General features: G+C 46.2%; 1 protein-coding gene across 8 annotated transcripts in view; it reads left to right on the top strand.

Moving 5' to 3' along the window:
• Positions 1–23,848, top strand: part of Ppip5k1 (diphosphoinositol pentakisphosphate kinase 1) — a 45,989-nt gene that overhangs the window by 8,119 nt on the left and 14,022 nt on the right. For 2 of the 8 annotated variants that reach the window (XM_029473435.1, XM_029473440.1), the window contains exons 9-28: positions 533–694; positions 790–911; positions 4,812–4,913; positions 5,165–5,251; positions 5,354–5,429; positions 5,526–5,635; positions 5,731–5,813; positions 6,356–6,487; positions 6,655–6,776; positions 7,393–7,575; positions 10,626–10,767; positions 10,917–11,140; positions 11,380–11,507; positions 11,773–11,887; positions 12,107–12,214; positions 13,643–13,756; positions 13,902–14,066; positions 16,085–16,234; positions 16,876–16,966; positions 20,522–20,647. In XM_029473435.1, coding sequence (XP_029329295.1) covers positions 533–694; positions 790–911; positions 4,812–4,913; positions 5,165–5,251; positions 5,354–5,429; positions 5,526–5,635; positions 5,731–5,813; positions 6,356–6,487; positions 6,655–6,776; positions 7,393–7,575; positions 10,626–10,767; positions 10,917–11,140; positions 11,380–11,507; positions 11,773–11,887; positions 12,107–12,214; positions 13,643–13,756; positions 13,902–14,066; positions 16,085–16,234; positions 16,876–16,966; positions 20,522–20,647 — 2,542 coding nt within the window. Of the gene's footprint in view, positions 1–532; positions 695–789; positions 912–4,811; positions 4,914–5,164; positions 5,252–5,353; positions 5,430–5,525; positions 5,636–5,730; positions 5,814–6,355; positions 6,488–6,654; positions 6,777–7,392; positions 7,576–10,625; positions 10,768–10,916; positions 11,141–11,379; positions 11,508–11,772; positions 11,888–12,106; positions 12,215–13,642; positions 13,757–13,901; positions 14,067–16,084; positions 16,235–16,875; positions 16,967–20,521; positions 20,648–21,361; positions 21,425–23,848 lie in introns of all 8 variants that reach the window. The other 6 variants (XM_029473453.1, XM_029473438.1, XM_029473437.1 and 3 more) reach the window with 5 other exon arrangements.

Below are 23,848 nucleotides of genomic sequence, written 5' to 3'. Positions count from 1 at the left end.
TGAGTGTGTGTGTGAGTGTGTGTGAGTGTGTGTGTGTGTGAGTGTGTGTGTGTGAGTGTGTGTGTGTGTGTGAGAGTGTGTGTGAGTGTGTGTGTGTGTGTGTACCATAGCATGCATGTGGAGTCAGAGGGTAACTCACGGGAGCCACTTCTCCCCTTCATCCATTTGAACTTTGGCGACCAAGCTCCAGTCATCAGGCTTGTCAGCACACATCTTTAACTGCTGACCCCGTGCTTTGTATTCTTAATGTTTAGAGGGGTTTTTGTTTGTTTTGTTTTTGTTTTGAGACAGGGTCTCACTATGTAGCTCCGGCTGACCTAGAACTTGCTGTGTAGAGCAGGTTGGCATTGAACTCACAAAGAACCTCCTCCTGCCTCTGCCACCTGAGCTGGGATTACAGGCGGGGCCACCACTCCTGGCTGAGCAGAGTTTCGTTTTTGATTCTGGACTAGTCTACAGACCTAGTGCTCATACTGTCTTCTCATATACAGGGTGAGCTGTGGGCATACTCAGTGGTGCTATGTACCTGCAGGTGTACACAGTGGGGCCAGATTATGCCCATGCTGAAGCTAGAAAGTCTCCAGCTTTGGATGGGAAGGTTGAACGAGACAGTGAGGGGAAAGAGGTTCGATATCCAGTCATGTTGACCGCCATGGAAAAGCTGGTGGCCAGGAAGGTCTGCGTAGCTTTTAAGGTAAGGTTGGGCTCGTAGGGTTGTGAGGTGGAGGAAAGAAACAGGAGAAGGATCTGAGAGCTCCTCTGAATCTCCTTGCCTTTGTGCTTTTGCAGCAAACAGTTTGTGGATTTGACCTTCTTCGGGCCAATGGTCACTCTTTTGTGTGTGACGTCAATGGCTTTAGCTTTGTCAAGAACTCGATGAAGTACTATGATGACTGTGCCAAGATTCTGGGGTAAGAGACACAGTGGTCTAGAGCATGGGCTAGGTCTATAGGATTGTAGAGCTTCCTCTGTGTAAACTGTGCCTGCTGTCCCAGCACGGTGGAAGTGGAAGCAGGAGAATCAGCCATTGAGGGTTATCCTCAGCTCCATGGCAAGTTGGAAGCTATCCTGGAATATAGAAGACTGTATACGTAAATAAATACGTAAAGCTTTTGCTTTATTTTAAATGTTTTAAAATGATTCAAAAGTCAAAAAAGAAAAAGGAGGCAGGATGCCTCAGCCCCTTGGTCCCTCAGCACCGCACTCCTCAGAGATGAGTACTGCTAACAGTGGTGGCTATCACAGATCGCCTTTCTTTTCCATGTGTAAATAACTATATTTAGTTTACTGACTATGAAAATACTATGACTTTGCTTTTGAAATAGTCTGCAGTACCTAAACCATTCTAAAAATAAGGAATGATAACTGTAGTGAACATCCATAGTCATGGTGGCTCTAACCAAGGACTGTCTAGCCTAAGCAATGCACTGTTAGGCGAGATGTGGTGGCACACACCTTTAGTCCCTGCTCTCAGGAACCAGAGGCAAGTGGATCTCTGTGAGCTCCAGGTCAGCCTGATCCACATCATGAATTCCAGGCCAGTCAGAGCTATATCAAAAAAGAAAGGAAGGAAAGAAGAGGGAAAAAATTCAGTTAAGGAGAGCAGAGGACACAGTGCACGCTATACACATCTAGCTGTGTGAATTGACTCCTGGGACCTGTGTTAGGATGGAAGAACCAGCTCCACAGGTTTGTCTCTGACCTCCACACATGTGCCGTGACAGATGTCCCCACACACACACCATGCATACTTATGCACATAATAACTAGTAAAAAAAGCCCTCATACTATTAAGAGTTGGGCTGGGTGTGGTGGCCCACACCTTTCATCCCAAAACTCTGGAGGCAGAGGCAGGTGGATCTCTGTGAGCACCAGGCCAGCCTGGTCTATAGAGTGAGTTTCAGGATATACAGAAAGACCCCGCCTCAAAAAAAAAATCAACCAACCAACAAACAACCTAAGACAAAACAAACAGAAAAAGAGTTAGGTATGATAGTGCACACCTGTAGTCAGCACTTGGAGGCTAAGGCTAAAGTAGAATGGCTGCCACAAGTTTGAGACTCGCTTAGGCTACATACAGAGTGAGACCATGTGTGGTGATGTACACATATAATCCCAGGATTCCGGAGGCTAAGACAGGAGAGCTTCAACTCTGAGGCAGGCCTGTGCTACATAGCAAGACCCTGACTGAACAAAAGTGGGAGGCATAGCTCAGTAGAACACTTGCTTGAAGCCCTAGATTCAATCCCCAGCCCCTAACAAAAGCAGTGGTAGTACATACTTGAGTCCCAGCATTTGGAAGGTAACAGCGGTGTAGTTCAAGGTTAAGAACATGGCTCAGTTCAGTCATTGAAGCGCTTGCTGTGTGAGTGTGAAGTCCCAAATTTAGATCCCCAGTGCTCATGTAAAAGTTGGGAGCAGCCTGTAATTCCAGCATCAAGAGACAAAGACGAGATGATTCAAGGGGCTCAGCGGCCTGCCAGTCTATGAGAGATCCTGTTTTAAAACATAAGCTAGAGAGTGATCAAAGAAGACACCTGACCTCTGGCCTCCACCAGCACACACAGACTGGTGTACACTTGTACACATGGATATAACCCCACCCACCCACCTACACACATACACATGCAAAATAGAAGTTTAAGGTCAACTGCTACATAGTGAGTTTGAGACTAGCCTGGGCTACATGTGAAAAAAATATACTATTAAGAATATGTGAGAGTGGGGCTGGCGAGATGACTCAGTGGTTAAGAGCGCCGACTGCTCTTCCGAAGGTCCCGAGTTCAAATCCCAGCAACCACATGGTGGCTCACAACCATCCGTAACATACGAAATCTGATGCCCTCTTCTGGAGTATCTGAGGAAAGCTACAGTGTACTTACATATAATAAATAAATAAATAAATATTTAAAAAAAAAAAAAAGAATATGTGAGAGGGCTGGTGAGATGGCTCAGGGGTTAAGAGCACTGACTGCTCTTCCAGAGGTCCTGAGTTTAATTCCCAGCAACCACATGGTGGCTCACAACCATCTGCAGTGGAGGTCCAGTGTCCTCTTGTGTGTCTGAAGAGAGGGACAGTGTACTCACATACATAAAATAAATAAATCTTGCCAGGAATGGGCCTCTTGAGGTAGCTAGGCCAAACCAACTCCTTCACTGTATATGTGTTTTGTTTTTGGCTTTTTTTCTTTCTTTTTAAATAAGAAACTTTCTTTTGCCGTTAATCCCAGCACTCGGGAGGCAGAGGCAGGTGGATTTCTGAGTTCGAGGTCAGCCTGGTCTACAGAGTGAGTTCCAGGACAGCCAGGGCTACACAGAGAAACCCTGTCTGGAAGAAAAAAACCCAAAAATAAATAAATAAATAAATAAATAAATAAATAAATAAATAAATAAATAAATAAATCAATCTTTAAAAAAGAAGAAGAAAGGATGTGTGATGGCCTGTACTTTTAATGGCAGCAGAGGTAGGAGATCTCTGTGAGTTCCAGGCCAGCTGGTGCTACACAGTGAGACTGTCTGAAAAAGAGCATGTGAGAGGTGGAGATGTGGACCAGGTGGCAATAAGCCTGATGACCTGAGTACAATCCCTGGAGCCATATGAAAGCTGAAGGAGAGAACTGGCACTTAAAGTTGTCCTCTGACCACCTGTGCCCATGCACATATGTCTCACACACACACATGCACACACATACACACACCACACACACATATACCTCTCTCTCTCTCTCTCTCTCTCTCTCTCTCTCTCTCTCTCTCTCTCTCTCATGCACAAATTTAATTATTAATTAAAAAAATTTCAAGCTGGATTTGGTAGCACACACTTATAATCCCAGCTCTTGGTGGGAGGCAGAGGCAGGCAAATCTCCCTCTTCAAAGCCAGCCTGTTCTACAGAGTACGTTTCAACACAGCCATGGGTACATGGTGAGGCTGTTTCCAAAAAAAGGTTTTTTCCCCACACATGTATTAGAAAAACAAAAGCAGGGCTAGAGAGAAGACTCAGCCGCCAGGAGCACTGCTGCTGCTGCAGGGGACCAGCACCCAAAAGGTGGCTCACAGCCATCCACAGGTCTATTTCTAGGGGATCAGATGCCCTCTCTGGAGCTCTGTGGGTACAGGGCACTGATGAAGGCTAAACACTCATAAAGAAAGATAAACTTAAAAAGAAAGAAAGAGGACTGGTGCGATAGCTCAGTGGGTAAGAGCACCCGACTGCTCTCTCGAAGGTTCGAAGTTCAAATCCCAGCAACCACATGGTGGCTCACAACCATCCATAACGAGATCTGACTCCCTCTTCTGGAGTGTCTGAAGACAGCTATAGTGTACTTACATATAATAAAAATAAATAAATCTTAAAAAAAAAAAGAAAAGAAAGAAAGATAGAAGAATATGAGAGTTGGGCCTGGCTGTGCATGTCTGTAATCCCAACGCTGCGGTTGTAGGAGGTAGAATTAAGAAGACTCAGAGTTCAAGGATAGCCTAGTGAGGTAGAGGCCAGCCTGAACTACATGAGATCTTGTCTGAAAAGAAAAATTAAGAAAAGAAAAATAATAAAGTTGAACTCCCTGTCTAGTCCTGAGGTTAGCTTGCTCATCATTGCCGTGCATTTATTTCTGCCTTAAATGGGGTATTTGTTTGGATGTTTCAGGGTTTATAGTAATGCTTTTTTTTTTTGCTGCACGATTGTATATGTTTGTGTGTGTGAGAGAGAGAGAGGAGGTGGAGGGGAGGTAGAGAGAGAGACATAGAGAGTGCTTCTGCCATACAATTGCTCATTCATTTTCATTCATCCGAGTTATGTTTCACCTTCTAGGAACACTATTATGCGAGAGCTTGCCCCGCAGTTCCAGATACCATGGTCCATCCCCACAGAAGCTGAGGACATTCCCATTGTCCCTACCACATCTGGCACTATGTAAGCAACCGTTAAAATATGTAGCGGCCTGCATAAAATTTGGGATTCCTTAAGCCAGACCAGTTCTTTCCTGCTGTTGACTGTCTGAGCAGTAGAGCCTGGGCCTTTGGTTAAGGTGCTTTAACTCCATCACTGTGTCTGGCCTCAGGTCCCTGTTCCTCTGTTCCCTGATGTCTCATGTAGAATGGGATGCTAGGGGTAGGTTGGGGTTTGGAGTGGGAGAACGGCTCTGAGGACACTCCCGATCTTAGGATGGAACTCCGTTGTGTCATCGCGATCATCCGTCATGGAGATAGAACCCCAAAGCAGAAGATGAAGATGGAGGTGACGCACCCGAGGTAGGAAGGACCTCCCAGTTCATATGGAGAGTTCTTTGTGAGGGAGAACGGGGGAGCACACATCCCAGAAGGGCTTATTTTTCTTACTTTTTATTTCTTCAGGTTTTTTGCTCTATTTGAAAAACATGGTGGATATAAGACGGGAAAATTAAAACTTAAGCGGCCGGAGCAGCTCCAGGTGAGATGGAAGTCTGGTCAGGAGCCCTAGTCTAAGAAGAAAGAGAAGGTATAGGATTGATGAGGGATGACCCTACGACACCCCTGCGGTCTCTAGGAGGTGCTGGACATTACGAGGCTGCTGTTGGCAGAGCTGGAGAAGGAACCAGAAGCTGAGATTGAGGAGAAGACTGGGAAGCTCGAGCAGCTGAAGTCCGTGCTGGAGATGTGAGAGGGGACCGCAGAGGGGGATGTAGCAGTGGCGACCTACTAACATGAACTGAGGTACTGGGCAGAAAGTAACCCACGGCTGCTCCCTGCAGGTATGGTCACTTCTCAGGTATTAATCGGAAGGTGCAGTTGACCTACTACCCCCACGGAGTGAAAGCATCAAACGAGGGGCAAGGTGAGCACTCCTTTCCGTTTTCATCACCATTGAGCTTTCTTCCTCCTCCTCCCTCCCTCTTCCTCCTCTCTCTCCTTTTCTTCTTCCTCTCCTTTTCTCCCCACTCCTCCTCTTCCTTTTCTCTTTAAATTTTTAAATTACATTTATTTATTCAGGGGTGGATGGGACACGGGTGCCACTGAGCACCGTGTGGACGTGAGGAGGCTCAGTTCTTTCTTTCTACTGTGTTGGTCCAAGAGATGGAGCTTGGGTGGTTAAGCTTGGTGGCAGATGCCTTGACATCAGCTTTTTTTTTTTTTTCTTAAGGATAGAATCTTGCTATGTAACCCAGGCTAACCTCAAATTCCCAGCAATCCTCCTGCCTTAGTCTTCTAAGAGCTAGGATTACAGGCATTTGTCCCCATACTTGGTTTTCAGATCTCTTATTCTTGACATTATGGATGGTCTCTACATTTACCAATGTTCTTACCAGAAGCTGCAGCGTTTGTGTGTTCCCACCATTATCTTAGAGAAGGCTTACTCACTGGGCCTCCTTCCCTCAGATCTGCAGAGAGAGCCACTAGCACCCTCTCTCTTGCTGGTGCTGAAGTGGGGTGGAGAGCTGACACCTGATGGCCGTGTTCAGGCTGAAGAGCTGGGGCGAGCTTTCCGCTGCATGTATCCCGGAGGCCAGGGTAAGTCTTGGACCATGAAACCCAGCAAGGCTGGGATAAGATAGAGTGAGATGCAGGGGTGGGGGAGGTGGGGGTTGGGAGGCAACTGAGGGAGGAGCTGCCATGAGGAGACCAAAGGGGAAATTGATATTTGTAACAGTCTATGTGTGGAATCCCCTGTGCTCCAGGTGACTATGCCGGCTTCCCCGGCTGTGGGCTACTTCGCCTCCATAGCACTTTCCGTCATGACCTCAAGATCTATGCCTCTGATGAGGGCCGCGTGCAGATGACTGCTGCTGCCTTTGCAAAGGTAAACCTACAGTTCTTTTATTATTATTATTATTGTGATTTTTTTTCCCTTTTTAATTTTTTTCCATTTTTTATTTTTATTTTATTTTTGGTTTTTTCAAGACAGGGTTTCTCTGTGTAGCTCTGGCTGTCCTGGAACTCACTTTGTAGACCAAGGCTGGCCTTGATCCGCCTGCCTCTGCCTCCCGAGTGCTGGGTTTAAAGGCGTGCATCACCATGCCCGGCTCCTTTTTTTAAATTAGATATTTTCTTTATTTACATTTCAAATGTTAGCCCCTTTCCTAAAACCTCTTATCTCTCCCTCAACCCTTGCTCACCAACCCACTCATTCCCGCTTCCTGGCTCTGGCATTCCTCTACACTGTGGCATAGAGCCTTCTCTTCCACCACTCCAGTGTCTGTAGTAGAGAAAGAGTTGGGAGGCTAGATGGGAAATGTAAAGTGCTGATATGCCAGTTCAGAGAGGTTTGTTTCCATTGCCACTATCCCCACTCTGTCCTGCTGAGAGTGGTAGGCATCAGCCTCGTCAGGCCAGCTCTCCACTCTGTGTCTGCATGTGGCTCTCTAGGCTGGAACATCGCAGGAAGAGGAGCTAATAGACCTGTGCTTCCCTTCCAGGGCCTCTTAGCTCTAGAAGGGGAGCTTACACCCATTTTGGTACAAATGGTGAAGAGTGCCAACATGAATGGCCTTCTGGACAGTGACAGCGACTCCCTGAGCAGCTGCCAGCACCGTGTGAAGGCTCGGCTGCACCACATTTTGCAGCAGGATGCACCCTTTGGCCCCGAGGACTATGACCAGGTCACACTCTCCTCCTCTCGGTGCCCCAACTACATTGCAACCCAATTCCTAAAATTCTAAGTAATAGTACCTACTATATGCCAATCTTTTAGGGTATTTATCTATAGTATTTTGTTTAATCCTTACAGCAACCCTTTGGGGTAAATTCATATCCACAGTTTGCATTATCTACAAGTTCAAAAATGAAAAGTATTTTATAAGTTTGGCATTGGAGTTCATTTGGCAGCTAGACCTATCACAAGACTATTTAGAATCTTTATTTATCACACTTAGTGTGAATCTCATACATTTTGTTACATAAACATTAATGTGTTTGAGTGTGCTCTAGGCCCTGCTAGAGGTATCAAATGCCATGTGGATTATGCCTTATGCACTGTTTTAAATCTTATAATCTAAAAAAATAAAAATAAAAACACTTATTTCTGTTCTGAAATAGCTGACCTTGGACCTTGGGATTGGAGGAATGTTTCAATGATTGAAGTAAAAACCACCTCTGGGACTATGACCTAGAACAACCAGTTCATTGCCTCACAGTCTTGGGCTCAACTGGCCTTAGTGAGGTTTTCCTAAAGTTGTGGTCCAGTGTTAACTGGGGTAGAATGATCTGGAGGCTTGACTGCTCTCTGAGATGGCTGGCTCTCTTCTCCGTATTCTCTCTGCTGTTGTAGGACTCGTTCCTTACAAAGGTTTTTTTCATTTGCTATGCCTATCTCAATTTTTCAAGGTGAAACTTAGGATTTGCCCAAAGCAGCGTTTCTTTCTTTTTTCCTCCTCCTCTTCCTCCTCTTCCTCCCTCTTCTTCTTCCTCCTCCCCTCCCTCTTCTTCTTCCTCCTCCTCCCTCTTCTTCTTCTTTCTCCCCTTCTTCCTCCTTCCCCTCCCCTTCCTCCTCCTCCTTCCCCTCCCCTTCTTCCTCCTCCTCTTCCTCCCCTTCCTCTCCCTCCCCTTCCTCTTCCTCCCCTTCCTCCTCCTTCTCTTTCTCCTCCCCCTCTTCCTCCCCTTCCCCCTCCTCCTCTTCCTCCTCTTCCTCCCTCTTCTTCTTCCGTCTCCCCCTCCCTCTTCTTCTTTCTCTTCCTCCCTCTTCTTCTTCTTCCTCCCCCTCTTCCCCCTTCTCCTCCCCTTCCTCCTCCTCTTCCTTCTCCTCTTCCTCTTCCTCCTCCTCCTCCTCCTTTTCCTCTTCTTCTACTTCTTCTCCTTCTTTTTGAGGCAAGGTATTGCTATAGCCCAGGTTGGTCTTGAACTTACAGTGACTCATGCCCAGAGTTAGTACTATACATGGTTGTCATTTTATATTAGTGAAGCATTCATATGGCCAGCCATGTTTGATGGAGATACAAAGAATTAATGACCTCTTTTAATCTGCCTAAGAACTATTAGAAACTGCCCTACCCCTCTCCCATCTTTACAGAGGAGGAAGTATAGGTTCTAAAGAACTTAAGCAACCCTTTCCGGACGATGCAGGTGCCTCTGCTTGTTCAGTAGTGTAGTCCACGCTGCCTATAGTGATAACCACAGCGGCCATCACTGCTGTTGCCCAATGCAGTCTTCTTTTGTCCTGGGTATCTAGGCTATGCTTAATCAGGTAGTGGGTTTTTTTTTTTACTTCCCACACTTTGTTTTGATAGATTACTTTTTTTTTTTAAGAGTGTATAAATTTTTTAATGTAAATGAGTTTCCTGAGTGTATGCATGTGGACCATATTTATGCAGTGCCCATAATGGTCAGAAGAGGGCGCCAGATTCCCTGAAACTGGACTTACAGACAGTTGTAAGCTGCCATGTAGGTATGAAGACCAAACTCAGGCCCTCTAGAAAAGCAGGAACATTCTTAACAGTGGAGCCACATCCCTGTCCCTTTCATAGGTTCTTGAATGACTTACTAATGGGTAGGCTTGCTCCTTTTATCCAGATAGTGTTGACTTTCAAATAGAAAATCCAGGACTTCCCTTTCTTTATGCTTCCTGTTGCTAGTAAAAATGAAACCTTGTCTGATCTTAGCTAGAATTTATTATTCCATATACAATCGTCTTTCTCCTCCATTTCTATTCTCTTTTAATATTTTTAAAGGATGTATGCATGTATGTGTGTGTATGAGTGCTCTATACCTGCATGTATGCGTGCAAGACAGAAAAGGGCATCAGATCCCAGAATAGATGGTTTTGAGCTACCATGTGGTTGCTGGGATTTGAACTCGGAACCTCTGGAAGAGCAGACAATGCTCTTAATCACAGAACCATTCCTCCAGCCCTTGTTTTAATATTTTATTTCTATTATTAAGTGTATATGTACATGTGTTTGTGGGCTTGTGCACTTGAGTGTAGATGCCTATGGAGTCCAGAAGAGGGTGTTAGAGCCCCTGGAACTGGAGTTATAAGTAACCTAACATGGGTGCTGAGGACGAGATACTGGTCCTCTGCAAAAGCGTTAAGTGTTCTTAGCTACTGGACCATCTTTCCGGCTCTCCTCATTTCTCACTGATGGTGACTATCTTGAAAGCTTGAGTTGGAAATTTCAGATGCTTTTCATCCCAGTGCTTGGGAGGCAGAGGTGGGGTAGATCGATCTCTGTGAATTTGAGGCCAGCCTTCAACACAGTAAGTTCCAGGTTAGCCAAGGCTACGTAGTGAGATCTTGTCTCAAAAACAAAATGAACAAACAAAAAATTCCAAAACCCTTGAGCTGGAACCAGGCTAGCAGCAGCAACTGTGCTGTAAGTCACAGCAAGACAGCCTTCTCTGGTTCTCATCAGAACATGGTGCAGGGATTGTAGGGAATCAGGAGCCGCCTTCATTTCCCAGGCATAGTTTACTCTTCCAGTAAAGTACAAGTGTGCTTTAATTTCTCTGGACTCAGAAACTTAAAGATGGGCCTCTCGTAGATGATTGTCTGAGAAGTCTCTTCATCTGAAGGCCTGGAACTGCCAGGGTAACCCGGAACGTAAGAGCACTCTGAAGTGAGCCAACAGGCAGATCTGCATTGCAGCCATTTTCTTTGTAGTAAGCCAAAGTTTGGGGAATTGCTGCTGAGCCTATTCTTCTTAACTGTTCCTCACAGCTGGCTCCAACTGGAAGTACGTCTCTGCTCAACTCCATGTCTGTAATCCAGAATCCCGTGAAAGTCTGTGATCAGGTATTTGCCCTGATTGAAAACCTTACCCACCAGATTCGGGAACGGATGCAAGACCCCAGCTCTGTAGGTTGGTATGAATACTACTGACTGCCCTCTAAAGTCTCAGGCATGGACACATTTCTCACGAATTCCTGATCTCTCTGGTTCTACTCCAGAGTTGTCGAGGTCTTTTGCTGAAAGTCAAACCTGGCTCTTTTTTACTGTGTACCTTCTCAGACCTGCAGCTCTACCACAGTGAGACACTAGAGCTAATGCTACAGCGTTGGAGCAAACTAGAGCGTGACTTTCGACAAAAGAGTGGGCGCTATGATATCAGTAAGATCCCTGATATCTATGACTGTGTCAAGTATGATGTGCAACACAACGGGAGTCTGGGACTTCGAGGCACAGCCGAGTTGCTCCGTCTTTCCAAAGCTCTGGCCGACGTGGTCATTCCCCAGGTGGGTCTCACATAAGGGATCTAGTGTGGTGGGAATAACGAGAGGGGAGGAGAGAATAAATTAGAAAGGAGGTGTGGAGAAGGAGCCGAGTGCCCAAAAGTTCCCAGGGTTCCTGGCTCTGGGTGATCATCAAGACTGACTGAGAAAATGTCTGGAGGGGATGTGATAGACAGGAGACACTCCAGACCTGAGGGCAACAGGTGTCACCAAGCTTCTCATTCCTGGCCTGTGACCCTTAGGAGTATGGGATCAGCAGGGAGGAGAAAGTGGAGATTGCTGTGGGCTTCTGCCTTCCACTGCTGCGGAAAATCCTACTTGACCTGCAGAGAACTCACGAGGATGAGTCTGTCAACAAGCTGCATCCCCTGTGAGTGAGGGAGGGAGGGAGGGAGGGAGGGAGGGTGGGAGGGAAGGAAGGAGGGAAGCTGGGAGGAGGTTGGGGGAGGGCAGGAAGATGGGAGGACTTGTTGGGAGCCCTGGGGAGGTGGGGGTCAAAGCTGAGACAGGTTGGGGGGAGGAGAGAAGGAGGAAGGATCTGGGATAGGAAAGAGAGGTCTTTGGGTGGAAGGAAGGAGTTTTCAGAAGGCGGGGAAAGAGTTACCTGACTGCGTCTGGTTTAACTTTCACGTCAGGTACTCACGTGGAGTGCTCTCCCCAGGCCGCCATGTTCGAACTCGGCTCTATTTCACCAGTGAGAGTCACGTTCACTCCTTACTCAGTGTCTTCCGTTATGGGGGACTTCTCGATGTAAGCATCCTCCTTGCTTAGACCTGGGAGCCGTTTGTTTGTTCACTATTTGGTTGGTTGGTTTGTTTGTTCATTTGGTTGGTTGGTTGGTTGGTTTTTCTCCTGCAGTCGTCCTTCCTGTGCTCCTTTTTCTTGGGACCTTTTGCCGTTGTCCTTCATTCCCTGCCGCTCCTCTGACTTGTCCTTGGGCGCTGGCTTACATTTGTTTATGTTTGGTAGGAGACCCAGGATGCCCAGTGGCAGCGAGCCTTGGCTTATCTTAGTGCCATCTCAGAGCTCAACTACATGACCCAGATTGTCATCATGCTTTACGAGGACAACACACGGGTGAGGAGCAAGCGGGATGGGGTGAGGAAAGGGCCCTGTTTTCTACTTCCATTAAAAAGCAACTTTAAAAAAACATTTAGTGTGTGTACGTGTGTGCGAGTGTGTGTATGTGCATGCATGCAGGTGTGTGCAGGCATGCACATGCTATTGTGTATGTACAGAGATCAGAGAACAACTTGCAGGCATTGGCTCTCTTCTTCACTGACTGGTTCCTTGGGATCAAACTCAGATCATTAGGATTTGTGGCAAACACCTTTACCTGCTGAGATACCCCACAAAAAGATTTGGCCCACAAAAAGTTATGTATTCTTAGATATTTATAAACTGTGGGCAGTAGTTTTTCTTCTACTGCATATCTTTTGCTCTCTTTGCAGTGTAATCAATGTTTGTTTATTATCTTTAAAAAAAAAAAAAGAATTTGTGTTGAGTAGTGGTGACATATACCTTTAATCCCAGCACTTGGGAGGCAGAGGCAGGTGGATTTCTGAGTTTAAAGCTAGCCTGGTCTACAGAGTTCTAAGACAGCCAGGGCTACACAGAGAAACCCTGTTTCAAAAACCAAAGCAACAAAAAAGGAATTTATAGACTCTAGCTAGATGCAGTGTGTAGGTACAGCATGGCACAGAACATCTAGCAGGGGCCTGTTGGAACACAGAGCATCTAGAAGGGCCTGCTGGGACACAGAGCATCTAGCAAGGGACCTGCCATGACAGAATCCATGGTTGGAGATGATACTGAACAAGAGTAATAACCTAGAAATTAGCTGTGGGATCTGGAAGAGTGTGGAATGTGGGACAGTGTTTCATGAGTCTTGTTCCTGCTGGCATCTCGTGTGTGTGTGTGTGTGTGTGTGTGTGTGTGTGTGTGTGTGTGTGTGTGTAGACATGAATATACACACATGCCTTCTGTGTCAGTCTTTTTTTTTCGAGACAGGGTTTCTCTGTATACCCCTGGCTGTCCTGGAACTCACTTTGTAGATCAGGCTGGCCTCGAACTCAGAAATCCACCTGCTTCTGCTTCCAGAGTGCTGGGATTAAAGGCGTGCACCACCACGCCTGGCTCTTCTGTGTCAGTCTTAGCAAAGATCTCTAAAGTTCTGCTATATATACCATAGCTAACTGTTACTAGGAGAGATGGAAGAGTGGAAGGGAAGGATCGTAGAATGGAGGTAAGGCACAAGCTACTGTAAAAGATCAGCCACAGACTAAGGGCAACACTGAAACCTCAGTCCTAGGTTATCGTAGAATGGAGGTAAGGCACAAGCTACTGTAAAAGATCAGCCACAGACTAAGGGCAACACTGAAACCTCAGTCCTAGGTTTCCTTGTAAGGTTGCATCCTTTTGAGTTCCCCTCTGTTGCTCCCACCTCATCTTCTGCCACCACACCCAGATTCTTCCAATTACCCTTCATATGGTGATGCCTTATAGGACCCCTTGTCAGAGGAGAGGTTCCATGTGGAGCTACATTTCAGCCCTGGAGTGAAAGGAGTTGAGGAAGGCAGTGCCCCAGCCGGCTGTGGATTCCGTCCAGCCTCATCTGAGGTGGGTCAGAGGCTGGAATTTGGGACTATAAGGACCAGGTGGTGGGAAACTGGAAAGTAATCCAAGGTGGTTTAAAAAGGTTGAGGATTTGATATTAGGAAGATGGAAATCATCAATGCCTCTTCATTTGTCTATTGTTAAACAGAATGAGGAGATGAAAACAGATCCAGGCAGCATTGAGAACCTGTGCCCAGGGAAGGCATCAGATGAACCAGACCGAGCACTGCAAACCTCACCCCAACCTGTTGAGGGCACTGGCCTCCCGAGGAGATCACCCCTCATTCGTAATCGAAAAGCTGGTTCCATGGAGGTAATGACATGGACAAGACCATGATGGGGGACAAGTGGGAGAATATTTCTTCTCAGTCTTCCTGAGACCTGAAACAGAATCCCTGGGAGTGCTTTTATGTTTACCTAATATTTCTTCCATAGCCCGTTCCCAGTAGAACTTCTTTAAGCTGGTTACTACTTGTGATAAAGAATTGCCAAGCCAGGCATGGTGGCGCACGCCTTTAATCCCAGCACTTGGGAGGCAGAGGCAGGCGGATTTTTGAATTCGAGGCCAGCCTGGTCTACAGAGTGAGTTCCAGAACAGCCAGGGCTACACAGAGAAACCCTGTCTTGGAGGAAAGAAAAAAAAAAAAAAAGAATTGCCAGTGAGCAGTACCTAAGAGAAAGGGATTTTAAGATAAAGTACAGACAGTATGAACTGTGGGCTGACATCATTGTTTGATACCCAGAAACTGTGTGACCTTGTCCAGGTAGCTTCTCAAGCATCAGGTGTTTCTCCATCTGTACAATATGAGTAATGCACCTTATAGATGCATTAAAGTAACTATAGTGACTGTGAAATTGATACTAGAGACCAGACCCTCTCCTATTTGTTCCAGGTATGAGAAGGTTTCTGGCACTTTAATGCCACTAGACTCATGTGTAGTGTCATGTCAGAAGGACGATTGATCGTCTAGAGTTCTTTGTGTCTCGCCTAATGAGGAAACATATCTGCCTGTTCTGGTTTGCTATTTTTAGACTTTGTCCCAAATCCTACTTCTGGTTTCCTAGTCCAGAGGACAGAACTTGTGCTGATCCCATTGCATCTCTTTACTACCCCTAGGTTTTGTTTCATCTTTCTTGGTAGCACCGTCTCCTCTGGCCCAGTGATGCTTTCTTTAGTTTCCTCAATGACATTCCTTTTGACACCGTGACTCATCCCTGTCTCAGAGACTTTGTTCTGGACTCACGGATCCACTCACCTGGCTCTTTGCAGGTCTCTGTCTTATGGGAATTGGTTTTCAGATTTAGGGAAAAGAATCTAAAATAAGCTTTCATATGTTAATGCAGAGATTTAAATTTCAGATTTTGAAGAAACCCAAGAAAATAAACTATTTCTTATCTAGAGTTAGCCTTTACTTCTGGTTATTGTAGTTATTCATGATACTGTGAACATGTAGTTTCTTTAGGTGGGGTGAGCCTTAGTTTATCTCTGAGGTGCAGGTATAATATCCAGTCCTCTGTACATGTTACCACTAATGTGCAGTACATCAAATGGACAGAATGAGATGTAATCGTCTTGTTTAGGGCTGTCTCTTTGTCATCTTATGTTAGCACCATGGACGTAAACAAAGGAAACCTCTGTGACAGCCTCTCTCAGGCTTGCTGGGATTGTCTTCCTTCTGGAAGCTTGAGTCTGATCACTTTCTTTCTGTGTGGTATTGGGATTGAACCCAGAGCCTCACACACGCCAGGCAAGTGTTCCGCTGAGCAGCATCCAGAGCTCTTTCTAGTATTTTTAATTTTAAGACGGGGTCTTGCTAAATTACCAAGGCTGGCTTTGAACTTACTCTGTAGCACACACAGGTTTGAGTTGGTGATTCTCTTGTCTTAGCCTCCTAGTAGCTGGCATCACAGGGCAGAGCCACCAGACCCATCTATGACTCTGTTGTAATCACAGTCCTTCCTTTGAGTTACTGCTGTGGTTAGATCCTGGCTCATCTGGGTGACTCCCCAGGATCTGTTCCTCAGATCAAGTCAGTGAGTGATCAAGTCACTCCTTGCTCACTCAGCCTTCATGTATTTACTAAACCCTTTCTCTCCTTGCTCTGTAGGCACTGGACTGTGTTTTCCTCAACAGTGGCATCTCACCCTTCTTCTTTTGTCATCTCACATCTTTTGAACTCTTTTAGATTATAAAGCCTATGACCTTGGTAGCATCTGTGCTAGCTGCCCATCCTTTCCTGCTCTCTCACTGGCTCTGCCCTGTGGGCACTTGGGCTATGGGACCATGAGGCTAAAGAAGCCTTGACCGGCTTTCCACCCGGTTGATTGCAGGTCATGAACATGCAGTGCACGGGGAACCTGGACCTGATCCCCTTGAGGGGACGGCGCCGTAGGAGGTCAGGAGACCTCCCCAGGCTTTCCCCAGCCATCAGTCTACAGCCCCGGGCTGTGTCCACCACTCACCTGGCTTCCTGCACACAGGTGTCTCTTTCTTCCTGTCTTGCCTTCCTTTGCTGCCTTCTGTCTTTGCTTTTTGGGATCTAGGGAAACTGATTCATTGTCTAGGTGGGATGTATGTATGCTTGGGGGTTGTGTGATTGGCCCTCATGGATGTTTAAACAAACAAACAAACAAACAAACAAACAAACAAACAATAAAACAAACAAACAAAACAAAAACCCGGTTTCATGAGTCCAGGAATAAATTGGTTGGAGGGGAGGGCTTCTTGGCTTAAATACGAGAGGGCAGACCATACTTTATTTGTGGCTGAGTCACTGTGGTTGACTTTTTGGGTCCTAGGAAGGAACAGGTAAGATTGGAGGACCTACTCTGCTGAGAATGACAAATACTTGGGTCATGGTTTCTCAGATTTGGGGTGGGGGTGGGAAGGCTTGGAGGACCAGTCTTGGCAATAGACGTGCCTTCTAACATAGACAGACACCCTGGATGGTTCAGCTCTGCACCATGCACTCTCCTCCTTCTTATTTCTCCTCCACCATAAAAATCCTTTGGCTCATCTAATCTTGATACTGCTTGGCTTCATAGGGGAAAGAATCTTGAGCCTGGGTTCTATACTTTGAGATGACAAAGCGATAGACTAATCTAGTGTCCTTTTTCTCCAGGTGCTGTCTGAAACGTCATCTTCAAGACCTGGTGGCTACCGTCTGTTTTCATCTTCACGGCCACCAACAGAGGTGAAGCAGAGTGGCCTAGGTAGGCTTTCCAGCTTCTCTCACTGTGGTTGGAAAAGGTTGTCTGTCTGTTATGCAGAGTTTTATTGTGGGAAATCTTCACTACAGAACTGGGACCATCCCATCCAGTCAGGGGTACTATCGGATGTGGGAAGGGAGAATGACATGGAGGAAGCCATAGTCAGATGTGAGCGTGCTCCAATATGATGGTTTCCATGCCGGAAGAGTCTTTTCCTTTTGGTTTTCTACACCAACCCCCGTTTCCCCTGTGAAGGGTGTTTTCTGGCTCTCCTTTTCATTCCTTATCTGTCCCTCCAGTGTAGCCCAGACTTTAAGGGACCATGGAGGCTCTGGCCCTTCAGAGTTATCAATGACAGAGGTATAACTAGAGGTACTTGTGACGCACAGTTGTCATATGTTCATATGAGACCTTGTGCCATGTCTTCCTCTGAAAGCTGGTTTTCACTCCCTGCCTTTCTAATCCTGTAACTTTTTCCTTTCCTTCCGGAAGCTAGAGGGACACAAATCTGAGATGGGTGTAGAGGCAGAGGCTTCTCTCGAGACTTTGAGGGAATGTCTCTTGATTTTTTTGAACCCTGGAGAGGGGTGGAGAACATCATTGAACCTTTTCTAAGGACATAGACTTGGGGAAGCACCAAGCCTCAGAGGGTACGGTGTTCTTTGGGAGCGGTAGTCCTTGAGAGAATGGGCTACCTCCGAACTAACTGCAGGTCAGACATGACCGTGTGGGATCTGAACTGGTTCTCCTGGCTCAATTTTAAAAAATCTTGTCCTATTCTTTCAATTTAAATCCTCTAATTTTTCTGTTACTTTTGTTCTTGCTGCTTGATTTTTTTGGTCCCTAAATGGCTAACTTTGAGCTAGAGGAGAAATGTTTAGGTAACTTTCCAAGATGATTTTCTAGGGTTGATTGCCTTCTAGAATCCTGAAATGAGTTTGTTGGTTTGGGGCCTGAGGATTAAATGACAACTGTGTAGGTCTGTGATGTGGAAACCCCAGGACACACGATCTTGTCCAAACACCAGGAAACATAAAGACTAGATCTCAGGTAGGTTAGAAAGTAGATACATGGGCTGGAGAGATGTAAGCACACTGACTGCTCTTACAGAGGTCCTGAGTTCAATTCCTAGCAACCACATGGTGGTTCACAACCATCTGTAATGAGATTCAATGCATTCTTCTGGTGTGTGTCTGAAGACACAACCATCTGTAATGAGATTCAATGCATTCTTCTGGTGTGTGTCTGAAGACACAACCATCTGTAATGAGATTCAATGCATTCTTCTGGTGTGTGTCTGAAGACAGCTACAGTGTACTCATATAAATAAAATAAATAAATTTTAAAAAAGAAAATAGATACATGTACAAGCAGGAGTTATATTAGGAATCAGGCACAGAAGCCAGGCATGACAGTGCACACTTCTAATCCTAGCACTCAGGAGGTTTGGAGGCAGAGGCAGGTAGATCTCTGGAAGTTTCAGGCCTGCTTGGTCTACATAATGAGTTCTAGGCCAGTTTTGAATTTTAGGCCAGCCAAGGCTGCATAGTGAGACTCTTTCTCAAAAAAATAAAACAAATCAAAACAAATAAAGAAGAAGAATATGGGGAGAAGGAGGAAGCACAGCAAAGTAAGCTGGGTAGATAGGACAGTGGCATGTGCCCATAGACCAAAGCTAGCTTAACGGACAACACAGGGAGACTCCTGTCTCAAGAACAGACTGAACAAGGCATGCACAGACCTTGTGACAGATGGTGGTGGTAAGACAGAGACTGCCCTCTGAGGTAAGCTGGCATAATTGTAGCTCGGGATTACTCAGTAGAGGAAGTCAATGCAGGACAGAGCTTGGTGTGGCCTAGGATAGAGCCAGCTACCTTAAGCTTCCTCTAAAGAAAAGCAGACATCTTGTGCAGTGTGTTGCCTCTTCATTCTCAAGCCTGATTTTGCATGAAAGTTGGAAGCCATTGCTTCAGAGAAGTCCTGGTCTTCTTTGTAGGCTCCAGGAAAACGATCCTCTTCTCCAGTCTGAATATGAATATGACCTCCCCTGCCAAGCCCAGGGCCTTGGTTATGATGGATTTGGAAATAGAAGATAAAATCCCAAGGATTTGAATGTCAGTCTTCATTTTGTTTTTGCTTTTTGAGACAGGGTTTCTCTACATAGCCCTGGCTACCCTGGAACTCACTCTGTAGACCAGGCTGGCCTCAAACTCACAGAGATCTGCCTGCCTCTGCCTCCTGAGTCCTGGGATTAAAGGTGTGTGCTGCCACACCCGATCATGAATATCAGTCTTATGGCTTCCCTGTCCTCAAACGCTAGAGAGGTACAAGGGGAGTCTAGCCCACTCTCCATCACAGTGGGGTCAGAACTGACCCCACTCACTCTTTTCAGAGGTTCTTTTATTCCTCAAATTGGCACTTCTTTTTGTTTTCTTTGAACTTACACATGTGAGCAGTTGGTTTTGATCACTGGGCTTGCAAGATAATAAACTTTTCAGAGCAGGAGAAAAAAAAAACATTTTTTGTTGTTTCCTACTTTCAGTCTTATAGGGTACTTAGCACGTAATTGGCACACACACACTACTTTATAAGCAACTGACTTTTCATCTATCTTCTGATTTGTGTCCATCTTGATTTCAGAATCTATCTGTTTCTCTGTGAAAAAAAAATCAACAACAACAAAATCAAAATCTCTCTTTTCTAACCAAACACAGTCCTTGGAGTAGAGAGGACTTGATTCCCGTCCCCTTAGCTCCTGTACTGTGACCCTGAGCAAAGGAGACAGACCCTTCTGGATCTGTTTCTTCACCTAGTATATAAAATGAGAAAGTTACACTAGATGGTCTCTGAGTACCTTCTGACTTTAAAAGTAGAAAACTCATACTTGTAAGTGGCAAAAAAAATCCCTGGAGGATGGGGCGTTAGATGAAGAACTTGGAATTGTATGCCAGCCAAGTACCTAAAACCCTGCCTCTGGTTTCAGTGAGAGCCTTTCCCTTTCAAACTTATAAGGGGCTAGATTTCTAAGTCTCTCAAATCTTCTTCCAGAGTGAAGTACATCCAATTAAGTTGAAGGAAACGTGGGCCAGTGAGGTGGTTCAGCGATAATGAATCTCACTTGCTGCCAAACTTGATGACCTGAGTTTAATCCCTGGGGCCCTCATGTTGGATGGCGAGGACTGGGTACAGCAGGCTGTCCTCTGGGCTCCAGTGCGTGTCATGGCATGCATTCTCCCCTCCTCCCACACGTTTTAGGGAGCCTTCCCTATTCTTTGAATTAGAGAGCACCTGGAAAGCACAGTGCACCTCAGTGGCTTTGAGTACCTAATAAGACTAACCATTTTTGTACTGGCCTTTTGTCTGCCGTGTAGATAGTCTGGAGATTTGCTACTTTGCTTGCCTGGTGTGGCTATGAACAGTAGTGAACACTCTGTGGTTACTTGGAGTAGCCGCTTTGTGGTGGCGCTGAATGGCTGTGTGTGTCTTAATGTTGTACAGCAGAGTTGGGTGTCCTGAATGCAGCTTTGCGCGGCTACTAATGTGCTCCCGGCCTTGCAGGCTCACAGTGTACAGGGCTGTTCAGCACCACAGTGCTGGGTGGCTCCTCCAGTGCTCCGAATCTTCAGGACTACGCCCGCACCCATGGCAAAAAGCTCCCGCCTGCCAGTCTAAAGCACCGAGATGGTATGTGGGTGGTTTTGGGGGGCAACTCTCTCTTTCTCTCTCTCTTTCTTTCTTTCTCTCTCTCTCTTTCAACTTATCCCCCAGCAAGCATAGAGCTCCAGAACTCTTCATGCTTAAGATGGCACTGGCAGTGGCCTTATACCAAGCTTTCTTCATGGATAATAAATGGGAGAAGGAGCCAGGACCCCTCCACTCCTCCATTTGCATTCCCTCTCACCATACAAATACTACTTATTTATGCTTCTCCCTTCATAATCTCCCCCACACAGCCTGGCTGCATCAGTTTGTACTCTTTCCTGGATTCTGGCCTGTAGGGGTGAGGACCACGAGGATGATCTATGGTCAGGAGGAATGCAGTGGAGTCTTGGCTACATTTCAGGGAATCAGGGTTAGGGATGTGGTAGTCGCTCAGCTAAGGTGGAAAAGTGACATGGAAGGACACTGGGGGAAGGGAGGGAAGTTTCTATACAGATTTTACTTCCACATGGCTAGGAGGAGAACATGTTGGTGAAATTAGGGTTGTTTGGTGGGACTATGCTGTGGTCAAGTGACACCAACTGCTGAGAGATTACAGCAGAGGAAGTAAGTGAATATGGAAGGGGATGGGACCAGATTACACGTTGAGGAAAAGAACCAAGCACACAGTGGGCAGATTCCAAAGCCGAGGGTGGGCACAGGGGTGGGTATAATCCCCGTGATGTCTTTTCTCCCCAGAGCTCTTGTTTGTCCCGGCCGTAAAACGATTTTCTGTGTCGTTTGCAAAGCATCCGACTAACGGTACGTTTGCTTCTGACTCAGCATCATTCCTCCTCCTCCTCATGTCACCTCCAGACACTGCACCCTGAGTTCCGACACTGACTTTGCCTCTCCTTCCACTATACTGACACCCTGCTTTCTCTGAATGAGCCCCTCACTAAGTGTCCCTCCTGGGGCATTTCCCTTGTGACAGCCTTAGCCTTAGCCATGGCTGTAAGCTGGATAGGCTGACCTATCTCTGTGGCAACTCAGGGTCTGATTTCCATAATCACCATCATCATCACATCACTTTTGTCAGCATCAGCACCAAAACATCAGTTATGACTCTCCCTTTCCTATCACATACCCGGCAGACGGTTTGCAGACAGACCTAGGTTCTCCTTCTTAGATGAGAATAGCGTTACCTAACCTGGGCTCATTTCTTCTCTCCCTGCTATCTCAGTTTGTGCAGTTTTGACCTTCCGAGTTTACTCCCCGGATCTTTTGATGGGGTCGATGATGAGTGTATTCTTCTTTTGGAGCAACCCTACAGTTGCCTATAAGAGCTTTGGCTTTGGATGTATCACTTACCATCTCCATATTCCGTCTCCTGCCATCTTGTGTACTCTGTGTGGCTCTTGTGTTCCTGACATCTGCTTTATGTTTTACTAACCTAGTGCCTGAGCCTAGAAAACAGGGGATAAAAGAAAAAGAAAAGAAAAAGGAAGGGAGGTATTAGGTAAGGAGAAAGTGTTCCTTGAGGGTTCTTTCTTTCATTTCTGTTCCTTTTTCCTTTTTCTTTTTGGCTGAATGTTGGTGCTGGAGATTGAACCCAGGTATTTGTGTATACTGGCCATATGTTCTGCCAGTGAGCTAGGCCCCAGCCTCTGGATCTTAAGTTTTCAGTTTCCCAAGGCCAGATGGACCTATGGCAACACTATCTCAGAGAAGCTGGGAATGAAGAGTTGAGATGAGAATCCTGGCAAAACTTAGAAGGAGTAACATTGTAAGTGTATAGAAGAACTAGGTCTGTGGGCACTGCACTGTGAGGGGAGCACAGCAAGAGAACCTAAGACCCACTCCCTACTGAGCTTTTATTTTTATATCCTTAGGGTTCTTTTTTTCCCTCTATGTTGTTTCTTGTCCCCAAGTCAATCCAGTTTTGTTAGATATGGCTTTCTTCTGTTTGATAGCTGGGATGCAAACAGAAGATTATTCTGATTTCCTGTACCCACACCCACCAGCTGCCTTACCAGTGACAGGTGTTAGACTTTAGCCTGGCCAGGCCTTGCCTATCCTCTAGACATTGCTGAAGTCTCTTCCGTGGTTGGTGGCCCTAAATTTATTCAGTCCGGCTCCACCTCCAGGCTCGCTCTTCCACCTGTGGCTGAAGTCTCCATTCACACTGACATGTCTGTGCTAAGTCATATAGCCTCACATAGCACAGTCGTCACAGCATAGAACTTCATGCCCAACCCCAAGCCTGGGACTGGGACTTAGAGAGTACCTAGAGTAGCAGGAGCTTGGGAGTCTGAAGTAAGAGCTAAATCAAGTAGCTCCTAGTTTATTAGGCACCATAAGAAAAGATCCAAATCCATAAAACAAATCCACAAAGCTATATCTCCACTTCTCTGAAGCCTTGGTTGGCAGACTCAGCAGCTGAAGAAACAAGAATTAGTTTTGCCATAAGGAAGGAAAGAAAGGAAGACCTGGACAATTCAGGAATAGTGCAGGAGAGCAACCCAAGGTCTCTGACAGCCTTGCACATGCCCTCAGGGTTCTTCTAGCCGCAGGTTTTTCTTGTGCTTGAGCTTGGAGGTTAATGTGCTTGCAAAGCCCAGAGTCTGGGATTTACCTGTTAAAATAAAAAAATTGGAGCTATTGTATTTGGCAAAGAAGATCATCTTGATGGAGTTTAGCCCTTAAGACAACATGAGAGCTCTATCCCATGGCAAAGGGCTTGCCTTACTGACTCAGCAATTCCAGAGCTTTCTACAATTGCTTGTGGCAGAGTCTTCATAACAGCGTGCCAGCCTACCACCCATCACCACCCACCACCTCCTTGCATGATGCCTGGCTTTGCAACAGCAGCTGAGAAAACAAACATACAAGCAAACAAACAAGCAAACACCCCCAAAACTGGACCTGGCTTTGGAAAAGAGATAAGGCAATGCTGTCTCCATCTTAAATAGAAGAGGAACCCCTAGAACATCATCCCTGCCTGTGCTCCTGGTGAGCTATATAATATCCTGTAACTACAACCAACACACATGTGTGTCACATTGCTAAACTGTGTGACGAACTCACCAAAGCAAGTTAATCTAGTGGGAAAGAGCCAGTGGCTCACCCTCATCCAGAATGCCAGATTTGTCCCGCATGGCTGTGTGACCACGGGTACAGTCAGGGCTCACTGGGCTGGTCCGCATGGCTGTGTGACCACGGGTACAGTCAGGGCTCACTGGGCTG

The sequence above is a fragment of the Mus caroli genome, chromosome 2 (assembly GCF_900094665.2).
Source record: "Mus caroli chromosome 2, CAROLI_EIJ_v1.1, whole genome shotgun sequence".
Lineage (NCBI taxonomy): Eukaryota > Metazoa > Chordata > Mammalia > Rodentia > Muridae > Mus > Mus caroli.
The sequence above is the reverse complement of the archived record's forward strand: the minus strand, read 5'-3'. Positions and strand labels throughout refer to the sequence as shown.